The sequence below is a fragment of the Paramisgurnus dabryanus genome, chromosome 18 (genome assembly GCF_030506205.2).
Source record: "Paramisgurnus dabryanus chromosome 18, PD_genome_1.1, whole genome shotgun sequence".
In the NCBI taxonomy this organism is placed as follows: Eukaryota; Metazoa; Chordata; class Actinopteri; order Cypriniformes; family Cobitidae; genus Paramisgurnus; species Paramisgurnus dabryanus.
The window spans coordinates 13,104,577-13,126,290 of record NC_133354.1 but is presented as its reverse complement, the minus strand read 5'-3'; the positions used below and the strand labels follow the sequence as shown (position 1 = coordinate 13,126,290).

General features: G+C 39.4%; 2 protein-coding genes across 4 annotated transcripts; both read right to left on the bottom strand.

Annotated features, from left to right (window-relative positions):
- Positions 1–18: 18 nt before the first annotated feature.
- Positions 19–4,549, bottom strand: ccdc74b (coiled-coil domain containing 74B). 2 transcript variants are annotated; one of them, XM_065244233.2, is made up of 7 exons: positions 3,808–4,549; positions 2,868–2,909; positions 2,658–2,775; positions 2,328–2,547; positions 2,149–2,249; positions 251–307; positions 19–165 (listed from the first exon to the last, which is right to left on the bottom strand). In XM_065244233.2, the coding sequence occupies exons 1-7, from the start codon at positions 3,935–3,937 to the stop codon at positions 21–23; spliced, it is 813 nt and encodes a 270-aa protein (XP_065100305.1). In that variant the 5' UTR covers positions 3,938–4,549; the 3' UTR covers positions 19–20. The 2 variants fall into 2 exon arrangements, with proteins under 2 accessions (XP_065100305.1, XP_065100306.1); XM_065244234.2 differs by lacking the exon at positions 2,868–2,909.
- Positions 4,550–4,690: 141 nt separating this feature from the next.
- On the bottom strand, positions 4,691–19,413 carry smpd4 (sphingomyelin phosphodiesterase 4). 2 transcript variants are annotated; one of them, XM_065244231.1, is made up of 20 exons: positions 19,279–19,413; positions 18,831–18,898; positions 18,665–18,751; positions 18,031–18,167; positions 16,918–16,993; positions 16,497–16,593; positions 16,307–16,359; positions 16,020–16,171; positions 15,788–15,920; positions 15,449–15,520; positions 12,046–12,135; positions 9,384–9,532; positions 9,098–9,188; positions 8,847–8,947; positions 8,559–8,722; positions 6,845–7,050; positions 6,538–6,768; positions 5,628–5,759; positions 5,427–5,555; positions 4,691–5,331 (listed from the first exon to the last, which is right to left on the bottom strand). In XM_065244231.1, the coding sequence occupies exons 2-20, from the start codon at positions 18,867–18,869 to the stop codon at positions 5,008–5,010; spliced, it is 2,463 nt and encodes an 820-aa protein (XP_065100303.1). In that variant the 5' UTR covers positions 18,870–18,898; positions 19,279–19,413; the 3' UTR covers positions 4,691–5,007. The 2 variants fall into 2 exon arrangements, with proteins under 2 accessions (XP_065100303.1, XP_065100304.1); XM_065244232.1 differs by lacking the exon at positions 12,046–12,135.
- Between the last annotated feature and the right edge of the window lie 2,301 nt (positions 19,414–21,714).

Sequence of the window (21,714 nt, the reverse complement as noted above, 5' to 3'; positions counted from 1 at the left end):
CTGCAGCCTGGTTTCTTAGTTTAGTGCATAGTCCTTTGTAACCGACGTCTTTGCACGGCCTGAGTCCTCCTGTGTCTTTCTGCTATGTTGTTGCTCAAGCTGCGTGTGAGGGCAGGGAGGATCACTTTCTCTGCTTTGCTAGCTTGAGATGCAGGCCTGTTTATACTGGAAGAGAGAAAAAGGTAGCATCTCCGAAACCATCCAATTCTTGGCATTTATGTCAAAATAATATATCAGGCGTTTAACTTACAGTCCTCTAGGCAGTGTTTGGAGAGAAAGCTTGGGAAATGTATCTGACTTGTCAGTTCTGCCAGGGTTAAAAGAGATCTTGGGTGAATTGCAGAAAATGTCCAGGGCTTATTTTAACATTTCAAAAATCGTAGTCATTCAAATATGACATTGTAGTACAAACAATAAGTAATAGAGAGGAATAGTAGTTTATTACACAGATGCTTGACACAAGCGCATTGCGACAAAATGCAATAAATCACATAGGCCCTTTCCCAAATGGCACACTCCGGACTTGTGGACCTCCTCAGAGTCCACACTTTGATGACATCATGTAGTGCAGACCCTAGGGACCCTTAAAGCGATTATAAGAGGTTGCACCAAAGTTGTATTTTGGGACAGACCCGAGCGTCACGCCATAAATAGGAAGAGAAGTTGTCCATCGGTATGAACGCGTCCCTTCCATCGTCTGATTGGTCTAATTACTCTTTCGCAAGGACTTCTGGGTTGGTAAAGTGCGTGAAGCCTGCTGCAGGGTGGGCTTTACCGAAAACCGCATCAAGGGTTCAAAGGGGGCGCTGATTAGCACACTTCCAAGTGTGACTTAAGGGCTCGTTATAGTTGTGCGTAAGTCCTACGGCGTAGCCGCAACGGTGTAGGTTCCGCGTCGGTTTTCATTTATACTTGTGCGTCGTTGTCCGCGTCAACGTGCAAACACACGCGCAGACCACTGGTAGTCAGGTTCTGGTGGACCAATCACAGCGCTTGAGGTCCGCGTAGAACTGACGCGCTGTTAAAAATTTTGCGAGGTGCACATCAGGCTACGCACAGGCTATGGAAATCGGGCTTAAGTGAGCACGCACAATTTAAGGCCACGAAACCAAAAGTCCACATGAAGTGCGCCATTTGAGACCGGGCCATACTATATTGTCCTGTAGGGGCATATGCGACCTACGTGTACAAGCTATGCAGGGTTCAAAAAATTTTCTGATGACGAAATTGCGTCATACGTGGTCCGCGTACACACAAAAAATATGGACTACGGCCTTAAATGCCCTGTCCCAAATGGCCCTCTCTAGACTTGTGGACTTCCTTAGAGTCAACACTTTGATGACATCATGTAGTACAGACCTTAGGAACCCTTGACACGAAGGCGCACTGGAGTCGTATTTTGGGACAGACTCAAGCTTCAGGCCGGCAATAGGAATAGAAGTTGCCCATCGGTGTGAACTCCTCCCTTCTGTCGTCTGATTGCTCTTTCGCAAGGAGTTCTGGGTTGGTAAAGTGCGTGAAGGCTGCTGCAGTCCGGGCTTCGCAAAAGACCGAATTAAGGGTGCAAAGGGGGCACTGATGAGCACACTTCAGAGTGTAGATATGACAGATGGGACACCCTACGGACTCGTAGACCAAGCGAGCATGCGCAATTTAAGGCCACAAGACCGATAGTCATCATGAAATGCCATTTGGGACAAGGCCAAATTTGCAATGAAAAGGAACTAGCGATGGTCTTATTTTCCCTGTGGTGACGTATATCTGAGTGAAACTGTTTCTGAAATGGAAAAAAGGTAGGGCTGGAGTTAAATTCATTCGAGAATTGATTGAAACGTTTGAAGTTGGGTCATGTTGCTAATTGCTAATCGCTGCGATCTTTTCCCAGATCCCGCCCGCCTGCTATATAATATGACCGGAAATAAAGCATGGTCTGAAACCTCCTACATCCATACTATAGAGTAGGCAAAAAGTAAAAAAAACACAATATTCCCAAACAAATGACAGTTTTTCATTTCAATTTCATTTTGAATTGAGATGCTCATTTTTATGAACCTGATAATAATGTCACAATGCAAAAAACTATTTTTGTTTTGATTTTTATATTAAATATTAGCAGGACATTTTTTTGACAAGTTCAACATGCGTTACCTTTTACCGTCTGCAAGATAAGCCTTGGTCAAAATGTAATTGTCTGCTGTGATTTTCTTGTTGAAAACAATGTCTTTGAGAAGAGCTTTCACACGCAAGACCTGGGAACACACTTCAATTAAAATATTTATCATTTAAAAAAAAGCATTTTTGTATATTAACCAATTGTATGATCTCACCTCCTGAGACTGCAGACTGTTAGCATTATACAGCTGTCGTATGATGACCTCACACTCCGTTACGGTGGGAGGTCGAGGGGGTTCCGATTGGCTACACTGGATCATTAAGGGCTGCAGAGAAGTGATGAACCCTGCTTTAGCTTCTGAAGGACCTTCTATCTTGTCTGGTGTGGGGGCAGCCGAGGAAGTTGATCTGGCTTCTCTACTTTTATTATGATGGCTGCGGGTGTAGGAGAATGTTACATTTAAATATAGCTGAGAGGAAATATACAAGCCATAGGCCTTAACAAACGTGGCAATAACAGATGTGGTTAATATCTTTACAAGAACCTGAGGTATGGGCCTTGTGGAAAAAGGTTCTCCTCCAGGGTCTGCTCCAGATAGTTTCCTCTGTCTGTTTGAAATGTGTGGTTCTCTGTTTGATGCCTCTGGATTTTTCGTCTGGACCCTGTGAGGTAACAGAATGATGGTGTATGTCAGGATAATGTTGTGTAGTGTTAATATAAGCACTGTGAAGGAGAACAGGGACCTAAAACTTACTGCTCGACTTTGAAGGCTCCATGATCAGCCTAAACTGCAGCTCTGTACCACATTATTTGGGGAAAAAAGTATTAAAGGAAGCATGATATTTAACTTACATATTGGTATCAATATGATAATTTGAGGTACTAATATGAACTTTTTTAGATGTAAAGGTGTATGTTTAAAAAGGGTATGGCCCCAGTTACAGCTGGGAACTATTTTCAACATTCTTTCGTTATAAATATTTTAGAATAACATTAAACTCATCTAAACTATGAAATGACACAAAACTCTGGGAATTATGCTGTGACTCAAAATCAAATCACCATAAATCAAAACTATTTTATCTTTAGTGTAGTCACCCTTTGGCTAGAATTTGCATACATTTTCTTTTAGTTGCATTTGATACGTTTCTATAAAGACACCAAATATAAGGTGTTGACTGTAAAAAGCTAATAAAAATGTTTTTGTTTATTGTACCAAAGAAAACAAATGTTTCTATTGTATCTTGTAAGACTTTTTTTTAGATCTAATCAAACAAATCTCATTTTGACAGTCAGAAGCAATACACTGAAACCTTTGTCTGCTGTAAAGTGACACCATACCACCCACAGAGGTTACATGTGCCCATCTATCATTTTCTTCATTCAGTAACTCTCGGTCACCAGGTAACCTCTACTATAGAGTATCACCCCTGATACACCTGTTAACAGGTGCACCTCAGTAACAAACATTAATGCATGTACAGAGAGCGTATTTGCTACATATAAAGTCAAATCTAATACAAAATAAATAAAAACTTGTTATAAGCGGTTGGAAAAAATTATAAAGCTCGAATCACACATTCCATCCCCTCCAATACCACCTTAATAAAATGTGTTACACTAAACTGTACTTTTATATCACTTTATCAGCATACGTACGGTATTTATATTTTATAAATGGGAGATTTATTTACCTTTATTTTCCCGTTTTAAAGACTCTATTTCATCATGTAACTTCCTCAGAGTTTCACTGTGCTGCTCTCGCAAAAAGTCAACATTTCTTTGCAGCGACGCGACACGCGCATCCATGTCGCTGTGAAACATGTTGCTCACTCCGACGTCATGTACGTCAAGTGCATGCTCGAGCGCCTGACATTCAATGGCCGTATCTCAATCCGAGAGTGCAGCCTGCTGAGGTCGCATATGCAGGCTGCATACGCCATCAAGTCTGGTTTATTTAATTAACTTAAGAATTACATTCGAAAGTCATAATCATATTACCACAATTTACGATTAACTAAAAATAATATTCAATGTTATAATTGTTAATATCCTGAAATAAGGCTGTCTTGATGACGTATGCAGACTGGAAATTCGACCTCCGGAGGTTGCAGCCTTCGGATTGAGAAACGGCCAATGGCTGTGCTTGATTTCATGGACAGCGCCGAACGGTAAGCATGTGACATCGAAGTACCGCGAGAGTTTTGCTTTCAAAGCATTCTCGCGATACTTTGATGTCATACGCAGCTTGGTCTGCGCAGCGTCGCATTAAGTCGCACAAACGCTCATTGTTTTTAATCATTTTTTTACGCTCACCATAAAAACAGCCAAAAACTGACGTTCACAGATTTTAGATTATTGACAGAACTTTCTATAGATATGGAGGAATTAGTTCATGATTGTCGTCTCGTTTCACTGTAACTTTTAATCGTGCATGAATTGCTATGGTAACGGTTGAACTACTTCCGTCAAACTAACCTACTGCTATAAATTCAACAGATTTAGTGACAAAACTTCCGTTTGAAATGACCAGCATAGACATTTATGTTTCTGTAATAAAAACAAGTATCACATAGGTCACATTCAATGTGTCTGTTTAATTAAATGCAGTCAGTTAAGTGCAAACTCTGGAGTTGCTTTAGAAAAAAACTATTAGAATTGTACTTAATGAGCAAAAAGTTGCAGTTAACCACCTCATTTAACATTAGTTTAAAAATATACTTCATACATATTAACTGATGTGCATCTAATTTTGAAGTCCCTGCTCAATTTTTGTCATTAAAATGTACCAACATACTTGCATTGTAAATACTGTATAATAACAGTGAACACATTTGACAAAAGAACTCAAATTTGTACAATTTAAAAATAAAGGCAGCAAAACACTTCTCATACTACTGAGTCTTTAGTTTTTTGGAGAGCAAAGTCAACAGGAGCTCATAGAGACAGCTGATGACAAGAATGAGTCCAGTGGTGGACAGGAGCCCAAAAGAGAAAAGCGCAAACAGCACGTAGAGCAGGAGGAGAATTAAAAGGGTGCGATAGCTGGCCAGGACCCGCAGGCTGAGACGGGCTCGCTGCGGCCGTTCCTTCATCTGCCGCGTGACCGGGCTCTTTCGCCGTTGCTCCACCGCGACTGAGGAACTCTTCAAGTAGTGTCTTCCTACACTGCCCAGGACATCCTGCCGAGAGCAAAGTGCCTCCATGCGGTCTCCTAGCTGCATAAAACACAGTACAATACTGTAGCACAGGTACATTGAAATAAACACACGCCACATAACACTTTTGATGGAACTGTAGGTGATACGCTTACCCTTGCATTGATAAAGGTAGAGATTTGGAACAGCAATCGAACCAAAAAAGCACTTTCATAGCTCCTAATAGGCTGAAGCTCTGGATCTCCTTGATATTCAATTTCGAATCTGCGTAGGCCATTGATGATCTGCAAAACAGGAGGATAAATCATAATAATTCATAAAAACTGCAAAATTAAAACCGCCAAACTAAAACTTACCTGCAACCTCCCCAGGTCTGTTAACACAAGGCCATTCTCACTCGAAATGCAGTCTGGTAGTTGTTTAGATCCACCGTTGTCTTCTGCAGATACCACATTTTCCATTAGCTGGGACAGCTGCCCTGCACTCAGCTATAAAAAAAAAGAGGCATTAAAATCTATAGGACTATAAAAACCCAAATTAAAAGTACTGTGCTTTTGGTAGACACAGTTTTATACAAAGTGACTTACAGTGCATTCAAGATATAAAATACATTTATGAATATGTAGGTGTAAATATGAACCATGACTATACTAAATAAGCCACATGATTCTCTTAAAGGAGACAGATCATGAAAATCTGACTCTTTCCATGTTTAAATGCTAAAATTGAGTCCCCAGTGCTTCTATCAATCTATAAAATGTGAACCTTAGTTTTGGTAAACCATTATCTGCATGTGAAAAAAAAACAGTTCATTGAAATTTGGCTCCCCTTGTGATGTCAGATGGGGATCATTTTATAATAATACTGCCCCACTTAATCTGCACTATCCAACCACTGCACTGCCATTTAGTGCAGCGAGAGAGAGAGAGAAATAATTGACAGCACAATTGTGTTTTAATTTCAACAAACCACCATCATCGCGATCAGTGCATTTCATCAGCTCATTTGCATTTATAAAGAACACACCCAAAAACGGCATATTTTTGCTCACAACTATAAAGTGGCAATTTTAACATATTATAATAAATTATCTGTGGGGTATTTTGAGCTAAAACTTCACATACGTAGTCAGGGGACACCAAAGGTTTATTTTACATCTTAAAAAAGTCTTGTGAAATGTCCCCTTTAACCTAACAATATATACTAGGTTCCTTAACATTTAATTTAAATGTAAATATATTCACTTTAATATTTATTTACACTGACCCGGAATATCTGACAGAGGTAGTCCAGGGCTTTGTCCAAAAACTCGTGCGTCTTTTTCACGCCCTCTCCCAAATCATCCATCTCTCCTCCAGTAAAGGTATTATTAAGATCCGGGGAGCCAACGCCGAACCACGAGAGAAAAGAGTTGTTCGCAGCCATTTCTGTAGAGTGATCTGATATCCGTTTAGCCGTCTGTCGGGCTTGGGCGATAATCTGGATCAGCTTTAACACCTAGAATTGATTTTAAAAGCATTAGCGATTCTTGCAAATTCAAGCAAAATGCAACGCCTATACAGAATAAGCTTACGATTGTACGCAGATCAGGACCAAACATAAGCTTGTATTGGCAGTCTTGCCCCTCCAGGCTGTACACATGACTTTTGACTTTGAAGACGCTGTCGCTCCCCATCGGCTGCCGGGAAGAGAGGAAGCTGCCACCGTGTGAAGGTGTTAGAAAGACACGGTTTTGCCGCTGCAGGATGCCATGTTCAGGCTCCAAAAACAGCTGCTCTCCTAGAGACATTAGTGAAGAGACAATGACACTTTTATTCAGATTTCACTGTTAACAGTTACACTTTAAAGGATTAGTCAATTTTTCTTAAAAATAATTTACTCACCACCATGTCATGCAAAATGTTGATGTCTTTCTTTGTTCAGTCGAGAAGAAATTATGTTTTTTGAGGAAAACGTTCCAGGATTTTTCTCATTTTAATGGACTTTAATGGACCCCAACACTTAACAGTTTTTTCAACGGAGTTTCAAAGGACTCTAAACGATCCCAAGCGAGGATCTTATCTAGCGCAACGATTGTCATTTTTGACAAGAAAAATAAAAAATATGCACTTTTAAACCACAACTTCTCTTCTTCCTCCGGCTGTGTGACGAGCCAGCGCGACCTCACAAAACTGCGTAGAGACATCAAAAGGTCACGTGTTATATATATGAAACGCACATTTGTGGACCATTTTAAACAATAAACTGACACAAAGACATTAATAAGTATCATTCAACATACAACAACGTCGGAACAGTAAACTTTCTTCACACTTGTAAACACTGGGGCATATTTCACATACATCATCCGTGACCTCTTGACGTGATGACATATTGCGCGAGGTCGCGCTGGCGCATCACAGAACCGGAGATAGATGAGAAGTTGTGGTTTAAGTGCATTTATTTTTTTCTTGTCAAAAATGACAATCGTTTCGTTAGATAAGACCCTTATGCCTCGTTTGGGATCGTTTAGAGTCCTTTGTTAAGTGTTGGGGTCCATTAAAATGAGAAAAATCCTGGAATGTTTTCCTCAAAAAACATAATTTTTCTCGACTGAACAAATAAAGACATCAACATTTTGGATGACATGGTGGTGAGTAAATTATCTGGATATTTTTTAAGAAAATGGACTAATCCTTAAGAGAAAAATCTACAAAATGTATTTTTAATCTTTGTGAGAATAAAAAATAAGGGGCTAATTACACCAAAAGCGTTTATGGCAGTTGCAGGTGCCTTTTTTGAATGATATTCTATGGGCAGGGAGCATTTGCACGCTTGTTTATGCGCGCCGAGCGCCTTGCAGTTTTTGCCGCCAGCCGCAGTAAGCGCTTTTGAAGGAGCACTGAGAGCGGAGAAGCGCCCGACGTCATTCGCGTCTTTCCATTGACCAATCGAATGAGGGGAGAGGCGGGCCTTACGTTGTGGTGAGGGACGTTTACAGTTGCTTTGAAGAACCGGACTACACTCGCTCACTCTCTCCTGCGTGTTTGTGCACCTCTCATCCTTTAACAAGGTCAGAGCAAGCGCCCTCTTTTTAAAGTTTCTGCTAATATGACAGTTAACAGCAAAAGAGCGCTCACTCTTCAATATTTGATTGACAAGACAGCTGACTCGGTGATTGCTTAGCAATATGAAAAGCCGCGTCGCACTGCTCTTTTTTTAAAAAGGCAGTGGTCGCGCCTTGCCTTTCCAAGCGTTTAAAGCGCAGTTGGTGTGATTAGCCCCTAAAAGATGTTTTTCTCACATACCTTTCTGGATCATCTCTGCTAGGTTTGGCTGAACAAAAACTTTGGCAACCCTGAAGACCATCAAGGCGTTTTTAGCGTTGACCAAGTCTGTGCGCATGGCCCTATTCAAAAAACCCTGGAAAAGCTTTGTGTACATGAGAAGATTCTCCTGGACAAATGAGGCCCTGTGAATGACAAATACTCAGTTGGCACATGTTGATTTAAAGGTCATAAAACATCCAACTACTCAAGGTGCTCCGTAAAGCATTTGATTTGTTTATGTCCCCAAACACCCAATATATGAAATACCATTTATCAGGAACGGTTTTATTCTGGCCATCTGCTTGCGTATTGCTTTTCTCTCCAGTATATCTCCAGGGTTGGATGTAACTAAGCCACGTCTCTAATACCTAAAATGAAAAAATAATCAAGAACATAAGGTTAGATTTGAAGAAATACACAGCGTACTACAAAAAAGTACAGCACATCCTGTTCATGTCCAACTCTATATCCAAGTTACTGTGGGCTGATGTTCGCCAATAACACTTGAGGACATTTACCGCTCTGAATGATGCATCCAAAGGCCAGTGACCGAAGCAGTGTTGTAAGAAGACGTACAGCTTCTGCTGGACAAACCTCTGCACCACCACACTGTGGGAGAAAAAGGCATATTGATAAAGCAGTAAAAGAGAAGACAGCTCAATCACCAGTCACCAGCAGTGCCCGATCGGGTGAAACGCTCCCCTTTTACGACTTGCCACCTTAGATTTACAGATGTGTTTTAATAATACAGCATGATTTGCTGGATGAGTTGATGGATGTGTTTGGGGTGCTGTAAAAACCTACCGTTTGAGTTCCTCCAGAGGGCTGCTGTGGGAGTGAGCGGAGGGCGAGGAGGGAATTATCTCCTGCTTTAGGCTGTTGGAGAAGGCATGCAGATGCTTGACCAGGAGGCGTGCGACGAGGACGTGCTCTTCGGAGGGCATGAAGGGCTCCTGAGACATTGTTATAATACCACAAACAAAGTCAGATGGCACTCTACATTCTTATCATCGTCTGTGTGACCCAGTTTACAAAAGGTATTAACATATATTAGCATAACATTGCCTAAGGTAATCCAATATCAGGTGGGTGCTTAATACAGATAAATGGGGCCTAAATGTTTGGTGTTTAGGGCATTCACGTCTCAAACTGTATGTGTCAGTTGCATATTTAGGGTGTTTTTACATCTGTAGTTCGGTTCATTTGGTCCGGACCAAAAGCAATAAAAATTTTCATTGTAGCTTTTTTAGCAGTTATGGTTACTTTTCACACCACACTGATTGCTCGAGTCCGCACCATTTGAAATGAACACAAATTCGGTCATGTGATAACATCCACATCACTCATTGGCCACATGTCTTTGAACGTATTTCCTAAACGGCTTCTCGATTGGTCAGAATCAATGTGTGTGAAATTCCAACAGAACCCCGGAAGTAAACAATAAGCAGGAAAATGCAGCAGACACCATGGACAGATGACTGCGCGCTGTAATTATGTCCGTGGTTGTTATACATAGTTTGTATGCAGAAACTTTAGACAAACTGTTCATTTCCAGAATGAATCGCGGATGCGGCTTGAACACAACGTTTCAATGCACTGCAAACGGCGAAGCCACTAAATTTCGCACCTCCTCGCAACTCTAGTTATGTCCGCGATTTGCCATTGGGCTAATATTGCTAATAGAAACTGTCAACAAACACATCCTCATCCCATAATGCACTGCGCAGCTGACTACGGCAGCTGGTTTAGTCCAAACATGCGCAGTACTTTTGCAGTAAGGTCGGTTCAATCTCGGATCGTGTTCTCACCACAAACGATCCGCTCTAGAGTTCGTTTGAAAGCGGGCTGAGACCACCTCTTCAAGGAGGTCTTGGACCGCTTGTTTGGTCCGTTTTTGGTGCGCATCAGAGTCGATTGCTGCATTTTCACCTGCCCAAACAAACTGCACCAAGTGACCAATCGAACTCTGGTATAATTCAACCGATCTAAATGATGCAGGTGTGAAAGCACCCTTAGTGTGGGACCGCCTCCTCACCTGTCCATCAACATGCAATGACACAAAATGGGTCAATGACGTGAAGTTATTTTGTGTTTGTATGGATAAATTAAATGTAAAAGGGTTAAAATTTCAAAATAAATTTGCAGATTACTTGTATACATTTTCTTTTTTGAGGACCAAGTCTAAAATGTCTGGTTTTATTTCATTTTGAAAGAATATTTTGGGGATAATTGCAAAAATGTCAATGTGGTGTAACCAGTCTGTGTCAATTGGTGTAACTAGTATTTTTTTTATTAAAATATAAATATATTCATAAAAAATGTGGAATAAAATATAATCATCTATTTTATTGTAATATAATATTTTAACATATATTTTTACATCTTTTGTTAAAATTTATTTAGAAAACAGCTGTTTTCAGCATAGGTCAGGACAAATATTACAAAAACGCATTAAAATTTACATTAAGAAATAACTATTAAAATTATATTTTAAAATGATTTTTTTAATTGATGATTTCGCTTACATGCCATCAAGGTGGATAAAATATTTAATATTTCTCATTCTTTGGCACAATTGGCGGTTACACCATTTGACATTTTCAGGTCCTTTCAGTCTTAACTTTCATAAAATGTCATTTTTTATTGCATACAATTAACAAATACACTATGTGCATTGAAAAAAAAACTGATGCATGCTTTAAGTTAAAAAAAAAAGTATTTCTCATCTTGACTGACCAAACAGAGGCTCTGGTATCATCAAAATGTATCATCTATTGTGAAATATCTGTTAAAACCATCACAACTGAGGAATTCAGTGTAAAGCTTTAAAACACATTAGTCTTTTTCAAACAAGCCTAAAGACATCTGGCCAATTTGGTCTGGATAGTGTGTGTAGCGTAGCGTTGGGTGCACAAGACAACCAGAGAAATTACAAAAAGATCATCATGTAGACATGCTTTTTAACACAGAAAGCTTCATTAATATAGACCTGGTTTTACAGACAAGGCTTAGCTAAAGCCAGGACTAGGCCTTAGTTAAATAAAGTTGTTTAAGCATTTTTTAATAAACATGCCTTATAAAAAAAACCCTGACTGGTGTGTAGCTTGAGACAAATCAATGGCATTAGTAAATTTTAAAGTTATTTTCAGTTGAGACACCTTGAACATGTGTTTAAGTCCAGGACTACCCTTAAGCCTTGTCTGTGAAACCGGGGATAACGTACAACATCTAAGCATTCTCTCAAACAAATTTAAAATAAAAATGACACATTTTAAAAATCACAAGACAAATTATTAGTCATATTAATTTAAGATCACACATTATAATCAGACCAAATCTGCCAATCATGGAACAACCTAAAGGCTAACCTAAAAGATTAGTGTTATAACCAACCCCTAATCTAACCCCTATCTAAACTCAGGTTACCTCCAGGAAGCCCGTGGAACTGAATGAAAGGTAAAAGTACTTGGTATGTGTGGAGGGTCCCAGAGCCTGGTGGGGCGGGGGGTTGGCACAGCATGCTGGACATACTGAGGCGGTACTGCAACAACGCCAGCTGAAGGACCCATCACAAAGGGGTGGGGTGGAGGGGTGGGGTAGAGAAGGAGGGAAGGAACACAGTGGGAGGGGGTGGAAAAGAAGAAAAAGGGGACAGGAGCAGGGCAGTGAACATGAGAAGAGAAAGAAAAGTGCAATCCAAGAAAAACAGTTCGGGACAGAAATGGGAGTGCACAAAAGAAAAACAAAAACGATATTGACCACAAAGACACAAATGCAATGAACATGAAGGTGATGCAGTTGTCCTTTTCACATGTGGGATTGAAGGTTAAGGGTTTGACTCCCACACAATATATACTGACAAAACCTTAAACGCACTTGGAATTAAAGGTCTGGTGGGTGCATAAATTAAGTTAGAAAATCAAAATTCGAATTTGAACAGCTACGTGTACAATACAGCCACTGCTGACTGAAAAATTGTGTTTAACTGCTTTGGATTACTATCACCTACTTTTGCAACCATCATTTTTCCACAAGCCAAAACAAGTTTGGGAATGATGCTGGTAACTTACAAAAGTATGTTCAATTTATATTGTTTGCCCCAGGATGGCTGGCAAATTGAGTCAAGGGAAGCAAGTAACATTTGTTATGTGGGCCTTCATTCTAAATAGAAGTGTCTGTTTAACAAAGTAGGTTAAATTGCCTTGGGCTTTGGAGTTTCTCTATATTTTTTCCAAATTAAACGGAAAATATTTCAAAAGCTTATTAGAGAAAAGGAGCCACTGCATGTTTACCATGAAACATACTGACAGGAGTCACCAATGTACTCTTATTTTCATCCGAAGTATTTATCATGGTATCTTGACTTACAAGGTGGATATTCATCACTAAAATGAAAATGGGTAAACTGGTGACTCCCAGCTTATAAACTGAAGCACACAGCAAGATATATGAATGGCCATACTAAAGATGCTCAGGGCTGACTGGAGGGAAACTTGCACTGATATGCTAACTGTAAATAACACACGGACAAAGAAAAGAGATGCCAAAAGCTTCCATACACCCCAAAGCCAAATAACAAAGAGCCAGCAGACTGCATCATGAAGAACTCAAACATGAATGAAGCTTAAGCTCTGCTTCAATTACATGCCAAACTTGTGCAATTATGCATTTGTCCATCTTGCACCAAACAACAGATATTGCAGTGCTAACATTAGTTATAAGGTTTATCTTTCCCTTTCTTCCCTTATTTTTGCTAGCAGTCCATTGACTTGAGCTTGAATATACATTAAGCTTGATCATTGAGCACAAAAGAATAAAGCAGTTTAAGGGAAATGCTTGTTCGCAGAAACAAAGGGTGACATTAGATAATTGGAATATAAGAAAATTATCATCACTGGATAAAGAGACAAAGCACTCACAGCCAAATACAAAAGAAAAAAGTTCAGCTAACACAAAATATTTGAAGACAGTCGCAGCATTCAAAGCCACCTACTTTCATACTATAAAGTAGGCGAAAAGCAGTAGGTGAGGGGAGTAGTATGTCTGAATTCATAATATTCGAAAAACAGGAAGCGAAAAGTACCTGAATGACCTACTACTTCTGGCAAGATCCTCAGGGTTTCCCGCAGCACTTTGCATTTCGGGTGGCCCGCCTAAGCTGGGAAACCCTACTGCCTTAACTAGGTCGTCCAAAAAAACAAAAATAAAATTAGCTGCACCAAAGGCAGTCGAGTGAATCTCTGAGAATAGCGCGGACGGCACACGGCCGAAATGAAAGAAAGACGTGGTCGGTCACTGTCTGGAGGATAACTAGCCAGTTGATAATACATCCCGGAGAATAGCGTGGACACACTTCACACCACGAGCGTGCACGCGCGCCACATGGCCGAAATGGTCCGTCACTGTCTGGAGGATAGCCAGTTGATAAAACGTGTGTCCGTGAGAACTGTAAGTGGACTTATGTTATGGGTTTATGTAAGCCTGTTATTGTATTAGTCTATAGTTTTTGCAAATTTAAAGTAAGTTAGCAGGTGATTTTGTTGTTTGTGCAACCTGCTAGCTGCACATGCCTGCTGATTCATTATAATTGTTGAGCACTCTTGCTCTTGATTTGCATTATTTACATGCTACAGTAGTTACACTCTGTATATAATAAAAATATTTTTATTTTCATCATGACTCGTACGAAAACGCGTACTTTTGGAAAAGATATGGTTTATTAATAATGTTAGAAAAGAGCCCGTTTTTATCGCCATAGAAACCGTCGGCACGCTGAAACTGCACGCGAGCTTTAGCACGGTAGCGCTCACGGTCATTCTCCGATCGACTCGGGTTTTACTCACTAATCAGACTCGGGACCCGAAGTAATTTAACTTTGACTGACCCGGACCTGACTGACCATTTCAAATACAAACCCGGAACCATATGGTCCGCGGGTGCTCCGTGAAGTTCTCTAATGGTAAAATTCTGCTCAAGTTCAGAAACATGAAGGATACAATGTGACACGAGCTTGTTCGCGTCGCATCCCAATTCATTGCGAAACAGAGAGCACGTGAACGGACACCGAGCTAATCATGTCGCACACAAAATGTCATTATTAAAGAGTGTCATCATCACAGAAAAACAAAAAAGACAAAATTTGACGCCAGAAATACTTGGGCACTTGTTATTATAACTAGGCACAGCACCCAAGTAAAGTCAATGTGTGGGAAACACTGTGACAAGAGTTTGCAGGCGTCAGAGTGAATACGACACAGCGTCATCTATGGGCATACTGAGATAAACTCATTTCAGGACAATAGTAAAACGGCATTACAAAAAAAAATGTATGAATCGATTTTTGGAATTCTATGAATCGATTCAGAATCGGCAAAGCTTGAATCGCGATTCAAATGTGAATCGATTTTTTTGCACACCCCTAGCTTTTAGTAGGGCATGTTTGTTATATTTATAGTTATATTTCTTAATTAAACTAAGGCCTAGTCCTGGCTTAAGACAATCTCTGTCCGGGAAACTATCCCATTATGTTGTATAAACAATAATTGCAGTGTAACACAACTAAAAAATACTTATGCAGTAGACCAGTTCAGATTTAATCCCACCATCTAAAATGTAAAGCTTGACGATAATCAACTATGCATTTACTTCTAACATTTACACATTTTATCAATAAAGCCAAAGAAGAAAGTGTAAACAAAGCGCAGTGCATGTGTGTCATTCGCAGAGAGAGAGAGAGAGGGGGGCATGAGTCAGGGTAAAGGTCGTGCGGCAGCCCCTACGCAGCACAGGATTGAGAGGGTGGTAGTGTTCAGCCAGCCGTGCAGTGGAGAAGGAGGTTAGGCTCTAAAGACCTGCAAGCAAGTACTTACCTTCACCTGAGGAGACTGCAGCTTCTGGTACATCTCCAGAGAATAGTGATGGAGCCACATTTCCACAAAGACCTTCAGATGCACACACAACCAGGTAGTTAATGCACGTGTCCATGTCTTGTGCTTTACTTGCAGAATGAGTCAAAAGTAAAACATAGTAGTTCTAAACTCTTTTTTTTTACCCACGCAATAAAAGTAAATCAGGACAAAGACTGAATAGGAAGAGTCTGCCTAATTTCCTCTTACTTTCGATAGAAGAAAGTCACATAAGTTTGAAACAAAATGAGAATAAATGATGATAGAGGTTACATTTTTGGTTAATCTAACAACAATTATTACCTGCAGGAGAGTCTCTGACCTCCAGATCTCTTGAGCTGTGGGGTCTGCATTGACTGAGGGCTGATGGGTAATATGACGCTTCAAAAGACTAGTGCTGTGACCACCATATCCAACATAAGGCACATTGGAAGATCTAGGAAGTAAACATATGAGATCATGTAACATTGTATTCTTCAATTAAATTTAGTTTATTAAAAATTACTTTTTTTTTTAAATCACACTGATACAATACCTTGGAGCAGGAGAAGCCACTGAACCCCTGTTGTCTGAGTAAGGAGATGGAGGCACATTGCCTTCTGTCGGCAGGAAGTACTTCAGGTAGGCGTCAACAAGCACAAAGTACGCACTTTCCGAGTAACTCACATGCTGAGCTGGGGGGTAGTTCTAAAAGATGATTAAACATTTCAACAAAGGGCTAATAAAATGCGGTAAGGCTTAAATAACTGGCAGCGTTTGAAAATCGAATAACTGCATTATTTGTTGTTGTTGAAAACAAATTCCCCTTTGACATGCTCTTACCTTTGGTGCAATGAGACTGGAAGCAAAATAGAAGAGATAATATTCAAAAGGATCTGAGGAAGATAAAGAACAGATAATTATGTAAGAAAGATGTATGAAGTGATGAAACAAGCTTGTAACAGTAATAATATGTTATATAATACATGAAGAAGTGACTAATTTTGAGGGTGCAGAGAGCCAAGAGACGTACTCAGTAACAAAAGGCCTGACATGGGAAACTGGATCTTATTATGAAACAGAGGGCAATCCGGCAAAACTCCTGCCTGAATGGATAGCTTTATAGGACCCTGTGTGGGACAGTAAACAATTAATGTCAGACATGAGTAATAACTTTTCAACTAGAGTAAATTCCTATGCATTTCCTACAATCCAAGTAGGTCAGTTGTTGCTAACTATTGAACTTTTACATTTCTACTACACTGATTTAATACACGAGTCACAACTTTGTCAACATAGTAAGTTAGAGCCAATGAGATCTGACAGATGACAATTCTACTGATTCAACCATCCTGTATTCTTCAATATTGTTTTTAATGTGCCTGTTAGACTTGACAAAACATGACGGCACCAACTGAGTTCGCATCTGACAGCGATGACAAATTATTACTTACCGGCAAATAACTGACTGGAAATTCATACTTGTACTCCTCAGCTTGTAGTTTGTACACTAATTTCATCATTGGACCACTGTTAAGAAAGTACAACTTGTCAAAAAAAGAGCAAAAACGGTATGAGCCCACAGCCCTCCACTGCTGTTACTTTGTGATTGGTTGGTTGCTGTTTTTCAGTAGGTGGTCAAGATTGCGGATGAAGTTAAAAACGGTTTAATAAACCAGTCCCTCCAGAAAAACAGGATTATGCGAATGCATGATTCAATCCATAATCAGCCAAATTACGCAAATTTATGCGGGGGCCGCATTTTTTAAATACACCGCACATTTGGTGCATAAATTGCACATTTCTGCTCTCAAAATATGAGGGGCTTGCATGATTTCATAATCCCTGCATTTTCGTAGCAAAAAGTCATATATATCTTAGCAGAAAGTTGAAAAATGTTGCATTTACTTCACACATGCGCAGCCATGTCCCCTGTTGTCATGGGAATGTTAGGAAGTGACGTAATTAAGCGACGTGAACATCAATGAAAAGCTGCAAATAGTTTTTACAAGTTCAGTTTTTGCAAGTTCATCGCATAAAATTGCATAAATATCCTGCATATTCCATCGCATTTTTTAAGAAAACGTGCCGCAAGATCAAGGATTTTTGCCCGCAACAATCACAAAAAAACTCAGCGTTTTTCTGGAAGGACTGTTAAACGTTACCTACATTACCTTGTTAAATCTTGCATCTACCTCAATTACATATTTGTTGCATACATTACAAGCTGACTTCATAGCATCACAAAAAGAAACCATAACTATGCTAACTAGCCTAGACTGGCGTGGTCTCACAACTGAAATTGTGGGAAAATTTTTATGTGCTACTGTATATCTTAGTGGTACAGCATTGCGTTACCAGCACACAAAAACATGGGTTCGAACCCAGGGAACACACATCATGATTAAAATTTGTTTATACTTTCTAATGTACTGTAAGATATTTTGTATAAAAGCAGCTTTTTACATAAATGTAAATGTGGCAAGACTTTATCAGATGCAACTGCACATTGACTCAACTGATCATTACATTCACAAATATACACAATCACGAATACACACGCAAACCTTGGGTGCAGAATGTCCATCACAATGTTGTAATCATTTGAGCGCGCCTGCAAAAATCGAAGGTTCCAGCCTGCAAGGACTCCATCCGGGCTACCAAACACACCTTCCACCAGCCAGGGAAAGATGGCATGCAGCTCCTAATAAAACAAATGATATTACAAAAACACAATTTTACATAAACACCAACACACAATTTTATTTATCTCCTTTCATGACATTCAGGATACAAACAGCAGGATCACAGTCACACAAAGCCAGCCTTAACTACCAATCCAAATAAAACTTTTTACCAATGAAGCATGTGTGCAGGCATGTGCAACCCGCACAAATGGTCAGATGAATCTAAAAGCAGGGTCACAGCAGATTTTAAAACTAAACAATGCGTCAGCCATTCAGGCTGCACATAGTTCATGGACACCAACAGGACAGCAGCTGGCCTTTAAACTTAAATACAGGCTCAACAGTGCAGCTGCCTCAAAGGATTTCTCTTCATTTTGTCTAACAAAAAGCTCTTGTGTGTATTTGATACATCTTAGTTAAATATTTTGTCTTAGGCTAACATTATGCACGACGTTGTACTACACTACTACTAACTGTAAAAGAGCATGAGTGATATGAAATCACAAAACTGTACCTTAGCAGGATAATCATCTATAATTTTCACCAACTCATGACATCTTTGTTGAAGAGTTTTATTGCTCCAGTCTGTCTTTAAATTGGACTACAATAACACAAGGAGACGACAATTAGAAGAAATAAAAACAGCATCATAAGTCGCGTTTACAAGACTTAAAACTTACCAAGAGGTAACTGGGCTGTTGTAGAGCAGGTGCAGCCATGAAAACCCCTCTGCTCTCAAACGGCAGATCTGAAAAGTCCACAAAACCAAATATTAAGAACATTCGACTAAATGTGAGAGACTCGGATGCATAAACATTTCGTTGCATCATAACTGTTAACTACATAAGTAACGTTTTACTAGAAAAGCAATTGAAGCTATGAATGAACAGCACTCTATTTTCAGCCTGGTTTGTTTATATGTGCTTACTTCAGTAGTTTAACTGGACTAGTTATATTTTCTCTGATACAGTAGGTTTATACGCAGGTTAGCCTGCTAGCTTCATTATCAGCTAACGTTAACTGTGTAGCCTGCACGTTACACTGAGTTTGCTAGACTGGAGGTTTTAGCCGTAAAACGTTTAAATAAGACACGTTTAAACAAACAAAGTAAGGTTAGGAACATAATACCTCAGATGAAAGAAAAAGAAATACAATTTCACATATATTCCAATAAACCGCGCTAACATCCAACAGTCAAACACAGCAACTGTAAGATCATTTCCGCCGACCAATGTAACAGCGCCGTCTATAGGCTGAGAGCAGGGGTGACGTCATGGCGCCAACGGATTTAGATCAAAGTCTAATTTTCAGTGTTTATTTTTTTCTAAATTTTATATTTATAAATGTAAACTCAGTAAAGACAAACATTTTGGTTATTGTAAAATACATTCAGTTGTATATATCAAAACCATTTTTCATTTTTACCCCTGGCAGTATAGACGGGTTGCACGGCGACGTCACTAACTGGTTGCGCGCGCAACCGAGGGGCAGAAAGAAGAGACGTGCATTGTGTTGTATGCTAGTAGCGGTGTCTGTAAGTCAAAATGCCAAGGAATTTTTGCGTGGAAAATAGTACCAACAGAGTCAGTGCTGGGTGCCTGATGTTAACATACCAGTAGATGCGACTATTACGTTACTAGCATTATAATTATAAAATTATAATTCATACATGTATCACAGTAACACTGCAAAAATAAAGACAGAAAAACAGATACAACTAAAATCAAGTCTTATTTATGTACAAACATTAAAGAACGCTTCAATAATTAAGGTTGTTGCAGTAGCAGATCAGCTCACCAATCGGTCTTTCTGCCCCTTGGTTGCGCGCGCACCCTGCAATGTTTGTAAACTTGCAACCCCTCTATATGTTTTGCATGACTGTCTGTTTTGTTGAAGTTTACTTTAAACTTTTCACTGTCTGGTTTAACACTGAAAGATGTTATTTTTTTTAAAGGGATAAGGTCCTTACATTTACCTAAATCAGCTAGCTTAATTTCTATGCAAATAAAAGATAAACTTTATGTTTATATAAAATAAAAAGAGACCTAGAGTCACATGCACATTTTTAAAATCATAAAATATGTTAATGTGAAAAATAAGTGACTTTTCATAATAATATAATAAGTATTTCATTTTTTATATTTTATTTTATAATCGCACCCAACAGATATTGATAAAAAGTTCATTTAACACTGTGCTTTCTGAATGAAGATAAAAGAAGAAAAAAAAGTCAATATCCTAATAAAGTTGGTAAACCTGAAAGGCCTGTGGTCGGGATTAAGCAAATTTGAAGCAAACGTATTTCATGAACGTTTAATACATGCTGAGAGCATTCAATCAATCCCATTATTTTATGACAGAGGTGGCGTTTAGCATAAACATTATATACGTAGATGCCTCATGACGTGCTTAAACGTAATCAAGCATCGCCACCATATTGGTTGGGTCTCCTTACTTTTTGCTAGCACCAGAGTCAATAGGATTCAATGGAGAGCGAGCAACTATGCATGTATTTTGTGCAGTTTACAGTTGCAATAACCGGTGCAGTATTGATACCAGATCGCAAGAGATTACCTTTCGCAAGTAAGATTGAAAAATAATTTAGTTTATTTTACCATTTACAATATTATGTCAAGTAACATTACTTACGTGTGAAAATCCTGTAAAAATTTGGGGAGTAATGTTTATTGTACTTGGGGATACACCTTCCCCAGTAGAACTAAATGCAGGGGGGGCGCACTGGGGACCTATCCAAGATGGCGGCCGCGCTGATACGTCAGCTCCAAAAGGCAGTCTCAGTCTTTGAGGCATCTAGGTATAATGTCCAAGGCGTTTAGTGGCTTTTGCATCTGAGCTCTTTTTATGTTCCCCCTACAAACCTTCTGGCCACACCCCGTTGATTAAGGACTGATTTATTCTGTGCAAATCTACAAATATTTTGTAAGACAGTATTATACTTTAAAGAGTAACTAAACCCCAAACCAACTTTTTTTAGTTAATGATCTGTAAGAATGACGCTTTATTAGTGCTGTTCATTGATTTTAGTAAGTTTTTTGACATTTTCATATAAAGTGTTTCAATACTACAATATATGGTGTAAAAACGTCTGAGTGCTGCCCTCTTGAGGTTGAACGGTGGCTACTGCAGTTGAATTTTCCTATTAGATGTTGGGTCCAAGAAATGACTCGTGACGTAAGCAGGTTCAAGCTCACCACGCCCTTGTTACGATCTCACCACACACTTGATACGAGCTTAGTTCGTCCCCTCTATCTCCGTTGGGATCTGCCCACTTTTCTTGCATTTTTCAAATATTGCAGTGGGTGGAGTCAGGCTCTGACCAGGGGTTTAGTTACGCTTTAAAAGTCAAAACGCCCAAGGAAGATCTGGATACAAATTAATATCTAATCTACCTGATATGATATGATATTCAGAGAGAGCATTTGTCAACATAGATAGAATTCAAAAAGTGCCTGAGGGAGTGAAGCACTGATAAAACAAACAAAACAACTGCCTAATGTAATAAGAGTGCATCAAGTCCAGCAGCTTTGAGTATTGGTGTAGATA